Genomic DNA, 17,938 nt, shown 5'->3' with positions numbered 1-17,938 from the left:
CTTGCTTATCGTGATTTAATGATTATAATTAATCAAACTGTGCCAAAGTAATGGCCTTAATCTGACTAGTCCTGCGAAAGAAAGACATTTCCACAGGACTGTTAAGAGTCCTGTGGAAAAACTAAGCACACCCCATTATTCAGTAGCTTGTAGAACCTGCTTTAGCTGCAATAACTTGTAATAAGCATTTTCTGTACGCTTTCCTCAGTTCATTGGGCTTTACGGGAATTCGTTTATTCACAGCTCTCTTAAGCTCAGACCACAGCATTTCAAATTTCAAAGTCTGGACAGTGACTGGGGCATTGGAACTTTTGTTTTTCGTCCTTTCTTACAAAGATTTGATGTTGTGCTTGGGATTATTGTCTGGTTTAATGACGGACAGATAGCCTCACAGAATACTTTGTTTTACAGAGGAGTTCGTGTTTGGCTGCAAGTTGCCCAAATCCTGTAACTGCAAAAAATTATGGCCCAAACATAACTTTGAAACATAACATCCACTTTAGGCTGTCTAAAGGACAGTGTTCCATAAGTATGGACTGTTCAGATGCAAGTCATACTGCTATCTTCTTTGTAAAGAGAATAGGCCTTTTCCTGGAAATCCTTCCAAACAATCCTTTTTTCCTAATTGTACTGTCATGAACTTTAACATTTTACATCAAGAGTCCTGTCAAAACCTCTTATTTCCCCCATACATGACTGTTCATAGTTTGATAAAAATGCTTGCAAGACAGTAGTTCAACATTTCTTAAATGCCGTTACACGATTCCTTAGCACGAAGCACTTTGTTTGGTCTGCTTGGAAAAGAAACTGCAGAAAAATTCAAGTGCATGCCCCGCACTACTGTGCTGTAACCAGCTCAGGTTGCCTAAAATTAAAAGTAAATTACACACACACAAAAACAAAGATACAAATCCTGAGATTTAATTTTAGCTTCACCTGGCAACCAAATAAAACACATATGCAGGTCATAACTGCTTTAACTTGTATTGCTTTAATTTGCTTTAACCACTATGTGTTTTCTGTGTTTGATATGAGGCAAAAATTCAACAAACAGTTACGACAGTGGGTTCAGTGAGTGGCTGAGATGTTACACAAATTCATGTTTGACTGGTGAAAGTTCTGTGTCAAATGCATTTGTGGGTGCACACCTCCATATTCGGGCTCCACGGTGCAGTATGTTCAGGTCTGTGCGGATTCCAGGAATCAGTAGGAGGATAGCTGCCTCCAACTCCTCCACCTACACCACCATGGGCTGATTGCTGGAGGAGGACAGATTGATAGCGGAAAAGAAAAACAGACAAAGAAAACAATCGAAAATATTTATGAACAAACAAGCAGTGTTAAGTTCTTCCTCTTTTGCAACATCTGGCTCTATGTTACTAGAAGATTTAAGAGTTTTATCTCTAAAGCAGTGTTGGTAGGAAAGAGGGCTGAGAATGACGTCAATAGAAAGAAATAATGAGAAAATGGGGACTCAAAGACATAAAAGACGAAGGATTCACAGATAATAAAATAACAGAAGAGAAAACTTTGATTATCATTCAACTTTCCACGTCTATGTTTTCACAAAAAGTCTGCTTTTAAAGACGCTCTAAACCAGTCAGATGATGGCAAAACAAACAGAAATCTACCGGCATAATAATAATACTAGGAAATCAATGAATACTTATGAAAAACCACTACCAAAGCCAGTAACTATTACACTGATAATCAAAGCATGACGGGCATGCAAATGGATTCAGAAAGTGTTAAAATCTCTTCAAATGCACTTTAAACCTCAGTCTAGTGTGCAATGCATGCAGAAATATACAGATGCTAATCTAAAGTCCGATGTTATCAAGTTAAGCTTAAATGGCAGTTTGAATTACGCACTCCTTATAAGGACCAAAGAAAAGCTTGCTGCCAGGAGCTGAAGAGTGGCTTTGATTTGTTAGTGTGTGTTTGTGTGTGCGCGCCCGTGTGTGTTTATCCACGAGTAAGCGGCTTTTAGCACTACAGGAAATGCCTGCTGTCTGCCTGGTTTATGAGGAGAAGAATAACTGCACTCAAACTCTTTCTGTCCTTGCATGTCTCTCTTTGACTCAGACACATGCAGCACGCACTCAGTGTGTGCCTGACAGTCAGAGCTACTCCAGACTTAGCACAGACTTTATTGGGTTGGCCTTATTGTGATGACAGCATTCACGCTTAGAGCTGATTTGTACAACCTGACAGATTTTTTTGTTTTGTTTTAGTGTAACAATATAATTTACAGGTTTGTTTTTAAAACTGGTGACTGAATTGTTTTCCTTTCTCATTTTTTGCTCAGTCGTGACCACAGATTTGTCTTGGCAGCAACTTTTCTTTTTTGTTTTGCTTTTTGTAAATATCTAACACAAATTGGGGACGACAGTTTTAAAACAACAGAATTGTGTAACTGCTTACAGCATGTACAGCTGTGTGCAAATGCTTGAAAAAAGCCATTTTTTCAACCATCTTTTCCCAGATGATGTAAAATGTGATGTCGGTCAAAGTGACCTTCGTCAGGTGCAATGAAACTATGCTCACCACAGTTTAAGATAATGGCAGAGTATATCAGACTGCATAGATGTCAGCCATTAACAAGGAGTGGTTTATATATTAATGGACTGTCATTGTCCACATTAGGTCTTACAGCATCTAGCTCGCTATCTATCTCTGTAGTGCTTCACAGCACAGCTGAATCTGAATAAGGCGGAACAGGAACGCACAGGTTCCTCGCTGATGAAGATCTGTGTGTTTCTGTGTGCTGTTTACCGGGAAGTGGTTGTGCGGGGAGTTGCTGACGAAGCCTTCACTGGGGTAACCTGGTCTGCTAGGCTACAAACACAGAGAAAACCATTTGTGTTAATCAGCCACAACAAAGACTTGCACAGACATACAAGAAATAACGAGGACATGGGAGGATGGGAAACAAATAATTTAAAAAAGGCAGATCGAGCACAAACAGTCATTGATTCTTACTTTAGGTGGTGCTTCATCTGGGTCCCACGAAACGGTGACTTGTCTCCTCATTTCCATTCGGAGTCTCTCCTCTTGCTGGAGCTTCTCTTCCTCCAGTATCGTGCTTCAGAAATTAAAACATTGGCAGAGAGAAAATTGAATCGAGCAGTCATGCACTCTTTTGGTTTAGTGCACTATTTCATTTTGACCAAAGGACTGAAAGTCAAAGATTTATAGAGAAATCACAACCAACAACGTCATGTTTTTAGTACTAATTAAACTTGATGAAAGGAAGAAGAAGAAAGACTCAAGGAAAATTACTCCATGGGCTCAGATTGAGACAGAGGCCGTCTCAAACATCAAAGTTTTACACCTAAAGTAAATTATTATTAAAAACTACCTTTAAACTACCTCATTAATTAAATATGTAAACATTTTTTTTAATTATTAATATTTTTAATACTATTTTTTATTTTTATTTTTTACCTGAGTTGTGTTTTGAGTTCAGTGAATCGCGGACGCTTGCTGGGGTCATATGACCAACATTTGGTCATCAAACTGTAGAGGGTGGGCGGACACTGGGGAGGCATCGCCAGGCGCTCCCCGTTTTCTATCCTGCCAATCACATCATTGTTTTTCACCCCCTGGAAGGGCTTGATGCCGTACATCAAGATCTCCCACATGCATACACCTATGGGAGACACAGACATGCAAAAGTCACCTACAGTGATGAATCACATCATCACACAGTGTGGTCAAAGCAGACACATCCGCAAGAGACGGCGCTGGATTAGGAGTTGGATCACAGCATAAGCATTAAAAAAACTCACCAAACATCCAGACATCACTTGCAGACGTGAATCTCCTAAAATTGATAGATTCAGGAGCCATCCACTTAATGGGAAGTTTACCTTTAGAAGCTGAGACACAAACACAGACACAGAGATAAGCACTAAGGCAGAGAATAGAGAAATTTATCACCAGTTAGTGTTTCAACGAAAAGGCTGCAATGAGTTGGTAACACAGAGAACAGCTGATATAACGTGATGTCACCAGTAGATGGTGGTAACGCACTGGCAGCTAAATGTTATTTAAACTAAGACTATTGGCTGGTTTCAGGTCAGCATTGCACTTTCTTTTTTTCCCCATTTTATAGAAATCACAGGAGCCTTTTTACACACCTGTTAATGTGGAAATTACACGGAAACTCTAAGAATACTTAAAATACGACTGAATGTTTTGTTGTTTCATTACCTTTGTAGTAAGAGCTGTCCTCCATGTATCGTGATAGACCAAAGTCTCCAAGCATCACACAGTCCACCGCAGAGACCAACACGTTCCGAGCTGCTATATCCCTTTTTTTTTTTTTTTAAAAAGCAGGAAAAAAAGAAAATCTAAAACCTACTGCTGTGATCCGTGTGTAGTCTGAACTGTAACATTATATTTATGAAACATAATATATTATCCTTACACACACACACACACACACACACAGACTCACAATGCACTGCTTCATTTGTGACATATGTGCCTCCGATTGTGTAACACCCCAACTGTCATTTGTGATGCAAAATGATGATTCATGAGTCTCTGAAATCTCACTGTTGAGTAAACTGGTAAAATTGTAACAAGGCAGGGTGAATGTGGGAAGAGCTTCAGAGCATGTTGTCATTAAAGGAAATATAATTTTGCACTTTTATATGTTTTGAGATTATATAAGAAACTGAAAGTCCTGCAGGTGTTCGTGTAGTTGAAAATGCCATTTTAATTCAATTTCAGTATAATCTGTGGTGTTGGCACTAATAGTCTGAGCCCTCCACTCCCCCCACCTCAATCAGGCTACAGAAGCATATGTGTGCGTGTTTACCTGTGTACAAAGCGTTTGCTCTCCAGGTAGGCCAGAGCTGTACTGAGCTGGTAGGCATACAGGATGAGCGTGGCCAGGTCAAGACTGTACTTCCTCACCTGAAGGAACGAGCGCAACTGTAGACAGAGAGAGAAAACAAAGAGAGGAAATGACAGAGGCACTGTTAAAAGATGAACCACGCTGACATACCAAGACTGAGCTTTTTATGGCTCTTGCCATCTCAAGAGAACTCGAATACCAAGATTATCCCACACACACAGTATGAGGGTTACCTCTCCAAGAGTACAGAGCTCCATGATGATCCACACCGGATTCTCTGTGATCACGCCGATCAGCTTAACAATGTGAGGATGGTCAAACTGACGCATTGTCACTGCAAGGAAAAAAGAGAGTAATAGCATTCATCATGCATTTAATGCTAATGTGATGTGAGACACACTGACAAACACACAAAATTGCATCTTACGTGCTTCTTGCAGGAACTTTTCTCTGACGCTGTCAGAGGTACAGTTCTTACAGGTCTTAATGGCGACAGCTAGAGATGCTTTGTCCTGCAAACAAACAGCACACAAGACAGGAGTTAACAGATGATACACTGTAAAGCTCGCCGAAATAACACAGCAAGACTGTACAAGCCTTTTGGCCCACACGCATTAACAGAGAGGTGCACATGTTTGTGTGTTTTTACATACTGGACAGTTGTAGACTCCTTGGTGTACATCGCCAAACTGACCCTCTCCAATACAGCGGCCCAGCTCTATCCTGTCCCTCTGGATCTCATAGTCCCGCGCTGAGAGGCAGAGTAATAAGAGGAAAGGAAAAAGAATAGGGAAGGAAGTAAGGGCATTTTCAGTGGATGAAAAACAGCAAGAACCTGTCACATTTGGCATTTATTTCAACACCATGGATGAGGTTTAAGCAAGAAAAAAATATATATTTAGATAGTTTATTGTGGAAAAGTTTCCACAGTATGCTTCTAAGTTAGCTTTAAATTATTTCTATCATTCTGGCAGTCATATGCTGCCCTTTTAGGCAAACCCCATCCATTGGCACTAGTTTCACTTTACAACAAACCAGTTGTAAAACAGTAGGACCTGGATCAAGCCTCTTCCCCTCTAACTAGATCAATGGTAAAACATGCACGCTGCAACACAGATCTGCAAACACACCAACAACATACAACATAAACATGCACACGAGTGCCCCAGTATAATACACTTGTTCCTGTAATGACGTCTGTAGTGACGTTGCAGAGAAACTGCGAGGAAAACTACGAACAAGTAGTTGTGAAAAAGAATTTCAATTTGGGAAAAAGTCTGGAGATCTCTGAGCACCTCTCATATGGACTGAAACTAAACACTGCTTGATGAAGTCAGTGCCTGCATCTAACCCTAACTTTCACAGAGTGTATCCAGGAGGATTGGAGAGAAACTGCTTGTTTTTTGGACATTAAAGCGTTATCAATATTTCCGCCTTGCTGAAAAGGTCAGGAAGCATTTCTGCGGAGCTGTATTAATGTCAGTTGCCAACTAACCGCAGGAAGCTCAAGTTGAAAAGGTTTATTGGGGTCGTTCACCATTGGGAACTTATTCTTTACAAGTTTAATTGTCTGTCAGGCTAAACAGAGCTCTGTTTGGATTCAACCAACCCAAACAAAACCAGTTCAGCAGTAACCAAACACACATTCCATTATGAAAGATTTACTGTAATTAAAATCACACTGATATTCACTTTCAGGAAATTAATAATTTCTTCAAACATAAAAGAAGATGTGAAAGAACCATAACCATAAAACACAATTTAAAAAGAAACAAATAAAAAAAAGTAGTAAAGACACGATAATAGCAGGATGGTGCAAGGAGAGCCAAGCCAAAACACAACACAAATGCTGTTAGGTTGTTCCAGAGGTCTGCCTTTACTTCATGTTCCCAAGTTCTGATTGACTTATTAGTGTACTTCAGTACAAAGTGTTACATGTACTGAAGCATAATGATTTGTTTATGGATTGGCTCTCGGTCAGTTCCGACGCCCGAGTTCACCTTTACGAGCTGCGATCTACAAGATAAAAAATGCCACTGAGTAAAAAAAGAAAAGAAAAAGCCAAAACAAAACTCAACAACAATTTAAGTCTTTTTTTCTTTTCCAGGTGTTAAAGATCAAATAAACAGCTAATGCTTATTCATTACTGGCTTTTCAATGCGCTTACTGGAGGTCATAGTCAAAAACACTACGATGTAGAAAGAGCCTGGAAAAGAAAAATAACGAGAGAGAATGAAAGAGAGAGAGGGAGTTTTACCTTCAACTACTCCATAGCTCACTGTGTTGGCGATGGGTGGGAAAGAGGAAGAGAGAGAGAGATGGAGATGAAGAGACGGGGGGAGAGCCAGGCAGCAGCTTTAAGATTGAAACTAGCTCAGAAAACACAAACACACAAACACAAACGTGCGCAGACAACAATAACTGGCCGACTTTGCTCATTATCTGATAATTGTCGATAACGCCACAGAATAATTCAAAGATCTAAGCTTGCTCTGCAGCTGTTACCGTTTTACAGATTTATTTTATACATTCAGCAGCCGGTATGACATAGACACACATACAAAGTCAGGTACAGGATAGGAAAATATGTCTGCAGTGAGTCTGATTAGAGGAAGTCTCAGAAAGGAGACCAAAAAAAGCAAAGCAAAAAAAAAAGGGACAAAGAAAGAAAGAGCCAAGACAGAGACAGATAGAAAAAGACTGTGGGGGGAAAGGAGAACAGTCCATTTTCAAAGTTGGCCGCACAATCAAACACATAAGTACTCCGAACTGGCCAAAACATCCACATTAAAAATAATGGAGCTAAAGCCACGACTACTTACAGAACTACAGCCAAACAAACCAGCACATTCAGGCTTTTGACAAACGCATGAATGAATCCGACAGATGTGATGCGTCTCCAGGACCACACGTACACGGCACAAGCTGCGGCCTCTAGCGTCTCTGCTGTTTAGACAGGATGAAGGAAAACCGGCCAGAATTTGATAGCTGCTGCCTAACCAAACGTGGTTTAATGCAACTCTTCGGGTTCGCTGTGCGAGTGTGTTTCTTGGAAGTGATTCACACCACAACCTCGCTTATTAGGGAGCAGAATGAAATTAACGTTTGTTTGAGTACGAGAAATTTATAGCCGCCGTGTGCCAGTGCAACAGAAGCTGAGTTCTTAAGAGTCCTTAAGTACAAATGAGTTTAGAAAGAGAGCAAACTGAATAAGTGACTTACTTGAGGGCATGGTGTAGGTGTCCTCTTCATCAACTATCTCTGCATAGTCATCAGTTTCTGAAACATGACACACACACACGCACAATGTAAAAAGAAAAATAGCAAGAGATTAAAACACACTTGGTACAAATGATGACACAAAAACTGGTTTACCGTTAAGAAGGGTCCATGACACACAAACACCCGAAAAGAAACCCACTCTAAACTTAAAGCATGAAGCTAACTCAGAGTTTGAACAACTCCCGAGCAGAGAAACACCCACGTAGCTTCTTGCTCTGCCTTTCTCTCTCCTTCTTTCACACACACACACACACACACACACACACACACACACACACACACACACACACACACACACACACACACACACACACACACACACACAAAAACACTTGGCGGATAGCGTCAGCTGAGCATGTGTTGTGAATATCTGTCTGTGTGAGAGCAGCTGGTTTGCAGGGAGGGACTTACTGTGGTGGCGGTAGAGGAGAAGGAGGAGGAGGAGGTAAAGAAAAGTAAAAGAGATGAGATGAAGACACAAAGCAGGGACAAACAGAAAATGAAAGGCAAAACAGTAAGGAGACTAGTTGAAAACTCAGTGAAGAGGAAGAAGCATTGAGGGAGAAATGCACAGAAGAGGAAGGAGAAATGTTGGGTCTAGCTGTCATGGGAGCAGATGGTAGTATTTAGGGTGAAATCTGTGCAGAATCAGACAGATAGCCAGAGAGAGAAGAGAGCCAGGAGGAAGAAGAAGAAGAAAAAAAAAAAAGGATGGGGAAACATGGACCGAGTCGATCCTAACCAGATGGCGGTGTTTAAAATAAAATCAGTGTGCAAACTCAGCTGTTGGAAACAAGAGTCAAACATCTGCTGTCCTGCTCCCCTCGCAGCTCTGCTCGGGATTTATCAGGGTCTGTGGGAAATGTGTTCCTAAATTTAATCAAAAATCCTTTTCTAAAGCCTGTGGCTGCTTTTCTCAAGAAAAGTCTCTGAAGCCAGACTTGTAGAGGAACTACGGGCTAGCTGCATAGTCATTTTAAATAAGGCGGACCAAACAATACACCGGATGGTTGACAACATAAACTGCACTTATTTTGTTCTATTAGTGAGCAAAGTTATATTTGGATATTGTGGAAAATGTGTATATTTGCTCAGAGTCGCATAATGTGATTGATAAAAACTCTGATATTTGTGTGGTTAGCTGTTAGCTTTACATAAAACACAGAAACTAGGGGGGGGAAAAAACACCTATCCTGACTCTGTCCAAGAACTTAAAAAGTCCACGACAGATTGGAGAAGGTTTCCAAATGATTGCTGTCTAATTTATAAACACAGATTGCTAGCATACTGCAATCAATCAGAGTCAGTATGTGTGCAATATGTGGAATATGTCCCTTTTCTTTGCAACAGGGGCCTCCACTGGCTCTAGTTATAATCCTGTATAAAAACAAGCTTGCTGAGCGCTTGTGTTACTTTACAGTTAAATTGCTCTCCTGCAACAACTAGAACACTCTTTGTGGAGAAATTTCTGTTTCAATCTTGAGGTTCTTGCTGGACTGTGAATGTAAGTAGCACATTCACAGTCTACATTAATACTGTGGAATGTAAGTGTGAATTAATAACAGTTAAATCTGAATACATTTCCGTGTGTGTGTGTCAACACCAACAGATTTTTAACTTTTACCAGTTTATCACAGTTAATCACCATATTGTTACTAATAACCTACCAGCTTGACCACATTCAATCTCAAACTTATAGCAAATGCACCAAAATCTCTTGGAAAACAGCAGCCGACTACAAGTGGCTGCAGACTTGATCCGCATCTTCGAAGCACCCATTTCAAAGGCAATGAGATTGCTTGTTCATTGGAGACAATTGCAATAATTTTGGGCATGCCGTGGTTTTCAACCACTGTTTTCCCTTGTGTGACTGTAGTACAAATGTCATTGTTACTGCTATTATAGAACACATTTCCCTATTTTTGCAAGATGCTAAAAAAAACCTTTTAATTAAACAGGCATCCATTTATTTAACCATTGCTACGCATGACTTATATTTCACAAGAGGGGAAGAAACAACATTTAGAGGCTTATTAAAAGCATCTTGATTTGAACTGGAAGTTCTATTATTAGATAAACCGTTGGGCAAAAGCTGGCTTTCAATTGTCGTTGATTTTAAAAAATGTACTAACAGAATACCTGTTCATTTTGCATTTTACTTTTTTCTTCACGTTTTTACATGTACAAAAATCCAATAAATTCCAGCTGGGGATACAAGCTACACTCTAGCTTTTTGAGTATTTTGTGTAGCTTGCATAAATACTCTGAATCTATGAAAGAAATGGTTTTAGTTTTTACTAAGAGGTCACTCTGTATCACTCTGCATATTAAACCCCAGTGTGGTTTGGGATGTGTTCTACAGAAACAACCCTTTCTAAGCTTGAGAGGCCTAACTCTGCATTTCAGCTTTCGGTAGAGAGGGAATTTGTGTGTATGTGTGCGATCTAGCTGGCCCATTATAGCCAGGAATGCACCCGCTCTTGAATCCAGCAAGCCTCTCCCTACTCCTCTCCGTGAGTGTGCAAGTGTGTGCATGAACGCACAAGAGTACACGTGTGCACGATTTTGCATATGTGTAGCCAATTGTATGTGTGTGTGTGTGTGTGTGTGTGTGTGTGTGTGTGTGTGTGTGTGTGTGTGTGTGTGTGTGTGTGTGTGTGTGTGTGTGTGTGTGTGTGTGTGTGGAGAACGACAGAGCGAAGCAGCTGCAGACGTTCCCGTAAAGAGAAAACACCACTGAATACACAAATTCTGTTTTTGGTGTCCCTTCTGGATGAAAGCAGACATTCAGCTTTGAAGACAATCATAAAGAGATAATCACACAAACACTCAACTTAAACATGCAATAATAAAATCACATGCTACTCTTGCTTACAGGTTATTTATCCATGTATCCAATCATTTTGTATTACAATTACATTACACAATATTTACACAACAAAGCACATATACCGCACTCACACACACACTTTCTCTCTCACACCACCACAACGCGCACTCCCCTTTCCCAGGAGAGTGCAGTGTTTTGGTGGAGGAGGACTAGGCAGAAGGAACATAAGAACAAAAGATTATAAACAACAGTATAACTTTACCATCCCCACTAAGATCTTCTGCAGGGTCCAGGAGAGCATGCAGGAAACGGGACAGCAGAGAAGGAGGACGACAAACAGCAGCGAGAGAGGGAGAGAAGCAGGAGGCAGAGCAGAGAGGAGAGAGAGAGAGAAGAGAGGTTAGAGCATGACATGCCATGAAACAACACGGGTGATGTTGCAGGATCTGCAAAGCCAAACAATCAGCGGGCAGTTAGTTAAAACCCAAAATCTAATGAGGGGGAAAAAATGCAACATTAACATCTCCTTCAATTAATGCTGTGCAGGCTTATGTACAGTTAAAATACACATGTGCAGAAAACAGTGACAATAAGTCCAATGTGGTGTCAACAAAGTATGTTCTGTGTGTCAAGCTGTAAGCATGTGAGCTGGGGAGTTAATTACAGTGAGCAGACAGAGGATGCAGCTGTGTTTAATATGCGAGTTTCATTGGAAGAACAGATACAGTGAGCAGGCAGTTACAACTGATCAAGGTTTCTCACATACCTCATTTTCTCACTCGATTCTTAGAACAAGAGAACGCCCCCAGTGACAACTTTTCGCTTTATTATTTTTGGCTTTTTTCATATTTTTTCCTTCTTAAATGGGAAATATGGAAAAGTTTTGAATGCATATAAGAGAGTAAAACTTTACAAGCTGTTGTTGCGAGTTTTACTAAAACATGCTGAGCTTGAAATTCCAAGCGTTGCATTTATCAGGCCTGTTTATCACATTTGGAAAAGTTTGGATGATTTTTAAAGGTTTCGGCTATGAAGCAGCTGCTGTCCAGACTCTCACACTCATTTCTCCGAGCCGTCTTTTTAGTTACTGATGACAGCTGCCAACGCGACACTTGGAGACATGAGGTCAGCATTATGACCCATCCAGGATATCACGTAACTGACACGTACACAGAATAGAGCGATGGGATTCTGGTAGATGTGTAACATCCAATAAAATCCATGAGTCCTTCTAGTATAGCACCTTTCCCATGTTGCTAAAAGCATTAGCATTAAAGGAAAATGAGGGATGAGTGTTTAGTAACTTTCTAGCATTGAACAAACAGTTAGCAGCTTGACTTGTTGACACTGCTCTGCTATATGCTACTCTGCCACATCTGCTGCAGACAGTGCTAAGAGTACTGAAAACAACCATGTGGGAGGATGCTGTGCCGGTATAAAGATGAGATGACAGTGTTTCTAAATGGTTCCAAGAACCAGGCAACATCTCTCATGTATACTCACTAAACACTTTATTTAGGTACAGCTGTTAAACTCCTCGTTAATGATAATTTGTGATCAGCCAATCACATGTGAGCATCTCAGTGCATTTATACATGCATATATGATCGAGACGATGTGCAGACGTTCAAACTGAGCATCAGAATGTGGTAGAAAAGTGATTTAAGAGACATTGAATGTGTCATGGTTGTTGTATTTCACTAACTGCTGATCTACTGGGATTTCCCTAAACAACTAACTCTGGGCTTTACAGCGAATGATCTGAACATGAGTAATAATCCAGTGAGTGACGGTTCACTGACTGAGAATCCCTGGTGGATGCCAGAGATCAGAGGAGAATGGTTAGTCTACTTCAAGCTGATAAGAAGGCAACAGTGACTCAAATAATCACAGGTTACAACTAAGGTATGAAGAAGAGCATCTCTGAATGCACAACATGTCAAACCTTGAAGCAGCATGAGAACTCACCAGTTGCCACTCCTGTCAGCTAAGAACAGGAAACTGACACTACAGTTCACACAACTTCACCAGCATTGGCCAACATAAGACAGGAAACTCTCACCTTTTCTGCTGAGTCTCAATTTCTGCTGACATTAAGACGGTTGGGTCAAAATTTGGCGTAAACAACATAAAAGCTTGCATAGCAAGTCTTGTATAGCAGCGGTCCCCAACCTTTTTTGCGCCACGGACCGGTTTATGCCCGGCAATATTTTCACGGACCGGCCTTTAAGGTGTCGCGGATAAATACAACAAAATAAAACTAGTACCGGTACCGAAAAAAGAAGATTTATTCATAACACACGCGAAAAGACCCAGGAAAACTGTGTTAACGATAAAAAATGATAACAAAATAACGCTGAAAACCGATAAAAACCCTGAAAACCATACATTTCACACCCGAGCCTCAACTCTCGCGGACCGGTACCAAACGACTCACGGACCGATACCGGTCCGAGGCCCGGGGGTTGGGGACCGCTGTTGTATAGCACTGTATGTCACACTGTGGTCCTTTTACTACCGAACACCACAGCTCAACTAAATATTGTTCCCTTATGACCACAGTATAACCATTCTCTGATGGCTGCTTCCAGCAGGAGAAACCATCATGTCACAGAGCTCAAATCATCTCAAACTTGTTTCTTGAACATAACAGTGATTTCGTTGTACGGTGGTCCCTCGCTATAACGAGGTTCACCTTTCGCAGCCTCGCTCTTTCGCAGATTTTTTTTGTGCAATTTTGCTTTTTTTTGTTTTTTAACAGCGCATTGTGTTCTGCGTCCTGATTGGCTGTAGACCATTGTCAATCAATCTCGTGCTGTGTCTCCTATACAGTACAAAATGCGTTCAGCTTGTCAAATTTACATAAATCTTCGATCGCTAGCAGTGTGACTCTGAAGTGCTGTACTGCATGTTTGTAAGTTTTCTCCCCAACAAACACAACAATGTCGACGAAACGTTTTGCACCGTCAAAGGCAACCACATGTGCCTTTGGTTCTATAATACTGGACTTATTTTTCTACGAAGGTTTGAACTTTTAGAGTGTTTAAACAAGAGATAAAAGTGTGAGAATGTTAGTGCCTATCTGAGAAAAATGTATAAAGTGTGTAGTGAGGGGTTTTACAGCTTTAAAACAGCTATAATAATTGTAAAGAATAAAGTTGGGTACTTCGCGGATTTCACCTATTGCGGGTTATTTTTAGAACGAGGGACAACTGTACACAAATGTCCTCCACAGTCACTAAATCTCAAGCAAATAGAGCACCTTTGTGCTTTGGAGTGTGGCAGAATGGGAGATTCTCCTCATGGATGTGCAGCTCACAAATCTGCAGCAAGTGTTTGACATGATCATGTTAATATGAACTCAGAGGAAGTGTCCAGCACATTGCTGAATCTATGCCGTGAAGAATTAAAGCAGCTCTAAAGAGGGCCCAGTCTGGAACTAACCTGCTGTACCTAACAAAAGTGGTCGGTGAGTGTACATTTGTGATTTGTCCATATCAGATGATAAATCTTTTGGGCCGCAACATTCATGAAAAACAACACAGTTGTGACCTCACCAGCAAGACGTGCTTACTGGAGTCCTGAAATAACAATTCACTCTGTGTGTCATCACATGCTACTGCTACTCACAACAATACAATAGGGAAAAAAACATGATGGAAATTAGCAGAATAGATCCACCTTCTTTAGACTTGTAAGGGGTAAAGACTGGTTACTAATGGCTACGAAATAAATTCCTAATGCATCAAAAACATACACAAACCTCAGGCAGAGATATTTATCCAATCGTTTTTTCATTTGTATTACAGTCTTTTATTTTTAGTGAGCATTGGTGTGGTTATGAAGCATCGCATAACCTGTTATTGTGGTTAAAGTGTGTGTGTGTGTGTGTGTGTGTGTGTGTGTGTGTTTGTGTAAGACTGGATGAGTCAAAGCAACAAGGCAACGAAGTCAAAGACAGTTTAGCAGAAGGGAACAGATTGTGATGGAGCAGAAACTGTTTTAGCCATAAAATCACTTTTTACTTTAGATCTAAAATGTAGAAAAACTCTCCCCACAAAAAAGAACCAAGAGCGAGTCAATATTTGGACCCGTCCTGGACTAAATGAGTACCATAAATCACTTAAACAACCCACATATTATTACTGTAACATTTTAATTAACATTCCTCAGTACTGTGGGTTTTTTAAAGACTGTCTGTGTGTCCTTATGTGAAGTTATTCAGTAAGCACGGTCATCAAATCAGGAATTTCACTCTGCCACATCACAATTTTGTGGATATGCTCCTCTGCTAACTGTCCAATGAGAGCCGAGGATACCGTTGGGCGGCGAATCTGAACAGAAGACAAAGGGGAGGAGGAAACGCCGCGCCTTGGTTGGCTTAGGAGGCATCGATGTCACTAGATCTTCAGCCAATAGGGCGGGGGAGAGGATGAGAGTGTGAGAGAGAAAACAAGAGTGAATGGATGTGAGAGAGTGAAGAAAGATGAGGGGAGAAGATGTAAACAAAAGAAAGCAGGAACAAAGTGGATGACGGAGAGAGAGGGAGAGGCTGTCCCAACAGAGGAGAAAACAATGAGATTATGATGGGGAAAAAAAATGAGTAAGAGGGAAAAAAAACAAAAAGCTGAAATATGAAACAACAGGAAGACAGCTGGAGCCGAGGAAGCTTCAATGAAGATGAGCAGACTCTTGCTCATCTTCCTCCTAAACCTGCCTCTTTGTGAGTGAGTGTGCTTGATTTTGTATCTTACCTGAGACAGAGATCGCTCTTACTCCACTCCGGACTGCTTCTAACTTTTTTTCACTGTTAGAAAGTCTAGAGAAAAGGAGCCAACAGCAAATCAGACAACAGTTACACAGATACACACACACAAAAATACACTAACTACATTTATGCCTCCATAACATCAATATCAGCGATTTTTAAAGTTAAAGGTAAAAAAAAGAAAAGCAGAAACGGTGGAAGCTGTTCTCCACATGCATTGCACACATGCAGCTCTTCAAAGGTAGACTAATCCTTACTGTCTCTCTCCTTTTGCCGTGGTTTCTTTTTCCTATATCAGCTAAGCTCTACTACTATCTTTTTACATCACAGACAGCAACAGACAGAAGGGAAAAGAGAGGGTGGGTGAGCAAAGGGAGTGAGCGAATGAAAGAAAGAGGAGGAGACTTCGAGAGTGTTTAAAAACCCTAAGTGGAAAATATTTGGCTCCTAAACTTATATCCTTATTTGACCAGAGCCACAGAGTGGGAGAAAGATAAAAGAGAGAGCGGGACAGATTTGAGCTGAAATGACCAAAACAAAGATAAACTGCTGGAGGCTGAATTTAAACAGCTGATAGATAAACACGATCATGCTAATGTACCCGGCTGCAACAGCTACAGATAAACAAATAAAACGCTGTGGGCATTAGGAAAGTTGTGCATCAAAAAACCCGAATGGCATTTATTAGGGGAAAAAAATACATTTGAGGGTTTTTGTTCAGTTTTTTTCTGTTCATAAACTTTTTAAGGGTCCCCATATTCCCTATAATTCTCCACAACTTCCCATTAGTTATATAATTTTAGATTAAATGGAAGAAAGGAAGTGCATTACAAAAAAAAAAAGCAACAACAAAGCCCAAGAAAACAATGGTTCACTGTTGTCATTTCAACAGTACGGAAGCTTTCACGCATTTACTTTGAATTAATTCAAAATGTCTATTTGCAGTGAAAATGTAAATTACAAGGTTCTTTCCAGGAAGCTTTTTGGAAAATAAAACTGCAAAACAAAAAATGCAGCCCAAACCAAAACCGGGCATAAAAGTAAAAGAATGAATTCGCTGCAGCTTCTGTATTCCTCCTCTGAACTTTAGAATCAGCAGTCACTTTCTTCTGAATTTTAACTGAGCAGAACTTTGACAAAGCATTGCTGAAAGACTTTACAATAGAAATGCTCTTGTCTGTGTTTACTTACATAATACTCAATTCTCAAAACTACAATTCCCTGGAAATTAATTCGATGTAAATATAGCATTGTGGTTTATTCTGATATCAAGTTACAAGTCTCTACATGTATATTATTTAGTGCTATGGGCCTTTTATTTTCAGTAAAACTCTGTCATCAGGGCTCCAAACCACACATGGTCAGTTTGACAGAAAAAAAGAAAAATACAGTTACTGATCTTGGAACATGGCAACTTTTTCCTTTTATATATAACTATACCAAGGATGAGGTCTGTACTTACTTTGGGATGGAAGGCAGCGCTCTCTCTCCCTCTAGAGGACAAAAACATGAATTTCCAATGAATAATGTGTCCTCACTCACATAACACATGGCTGTATGTACAGCACAAAGAACACTAAATGTCATGAGAACAGAAATAGTTGAAATACATCCAGCAGTGTAAGGACAAGTATTTTTTCTATTTTTACCGTTCTATCCCTATAAACCCTAGAAAATACATTTTTGCACAGAAGAAAAGTTTTATACCATCAATTTAAAAACAAACAAAAAAAAACTAACTGACATATAGGAGCGATCAAACTTTACCTTTCTGAACTCTGATAATGAAGGAGTGAGTTTCCATGGATACGAGTCGACAGTAACCATCAATCAAGTCAGCCAAGTTCTCCGCCATGGTGAGAGACGCTGTCGTAACTGTGAGAGGCTACACAAACACACACAGACAGACAGCATAGTAGGCCTGTTACAGATAGCTGTTATTTCAAACACATACATAAACACAAAGAAAGCAAGAAACACTAAATCACTAGGAATTTTCAGCTGGCCCTTATGTTCAAGAAAAACTCATCATACATGCGTGTCTCACATGTGAGTATATCAAATCATATAGGTAACAATAGACCAAACCACTCTTGTAGACAAACTAAGCAACACAGTGGGAATAGCTTTTGATCTTTAGAGGTCAGAATGACGCTGCCAAGTGAAACAATAGTAAAATATCACCTACAAA

General features: G+C 40.2%; 1 protein-coding gene across 9 annotated transcripts in view; it reads right to left on the bottom strand.

Annotated features, from left to right (window-relative positions):
* Positions 1-17,938, bottom strand: part of ptk2aa (protein tyrosine kinase 2aa) — a 64,779-nt gene that overhangs the window by 9,660 nt on the left and 37,181 nt on the right. For 4 of the 9 annotated variants that reach the window (XM_065470762.1, XM_065470759.1, XM_065470761.1 and 1 more), the window contains 16 exons: positions 17,515-17,632; positions 17,210-17,240; positions 15,734-15,798; positions 11,242-11,259; positions 8,090-8,146; positions 7,125-7,145; positions 5,521-5,618; positions 5,295-5,379; positions 5,101-5,201; positions 4,829-4,944; positions 4,216-4,316; positions 3,792-3,881; positions 3,448-3,652; positions 2,983-3,085; positions 2,776-2,838; positions 1,149-1,259 (listed from right to left, as the gene is read on the bottom strand). In XM_065470762.1, the coding sequence (XP_065326834.1) occupies positions 1,149-1,259; positions 2,776-2,838; positions 2,983-3,085; positions 3,448-3,652; positions 3,792-3,881; positions 4,216-4,316; positions 4,829-4,944; positions 5,101-5,201; positions 5,295-5,379; positions 5,521-5,618; positions 7,125-7,145; positions 8,090-8,146; positions 11,242-11,259; positions 15,734-15,798; positions 17,210-17,240; positions 17,515-17,632 (1,383 nt within the window). Of the gene's footprint in view, positions 1-1,148; positions 1,260-2,775; positions 2,839-2,982; positions 3,086-3,447; positions 3,653-3,791; positions 3,882-4,215; positions 4,317-4,828; positions 4,945-5,100; positions 5,202-5,294; positions 5,380-5,520; positions 5,619-7,124; positions 7,146-8,089; positions 8,147-8,242; positions 8,261-11,241; positions 11,260-15,298; positions 15,386-15,733; positions 15,799-17,209; positions 17,241-17,514; positions 17,633-17,938 lie in introns of those variants that run through there. The other 5 variants (XM_065470764.1, XM_065470756.1, XM_065470757.1 and 2 more) reach the window with 5 other exon arrangements.

Source organism: Pelmatolapia mariae, linkage group LG22, assembly GCF_036321145.2.
Source record: "Pelmatolapia mariae isolate MD_Pm_ZW linkage group LG22, Pm_UMD_F_2, whole genome shotgun sequence".
Lineage (NCBI taxonomy): Eukaryota > Metazoa > Chordata > Actinopteri > Cichliformes > Cichlidae > Pelmatolapia > Pelmatolapia mariae.
Note: the sequence above shows the minus strand (reverse complement) of the source record. Positions and strands in the feature narration are given on the sequence as shown.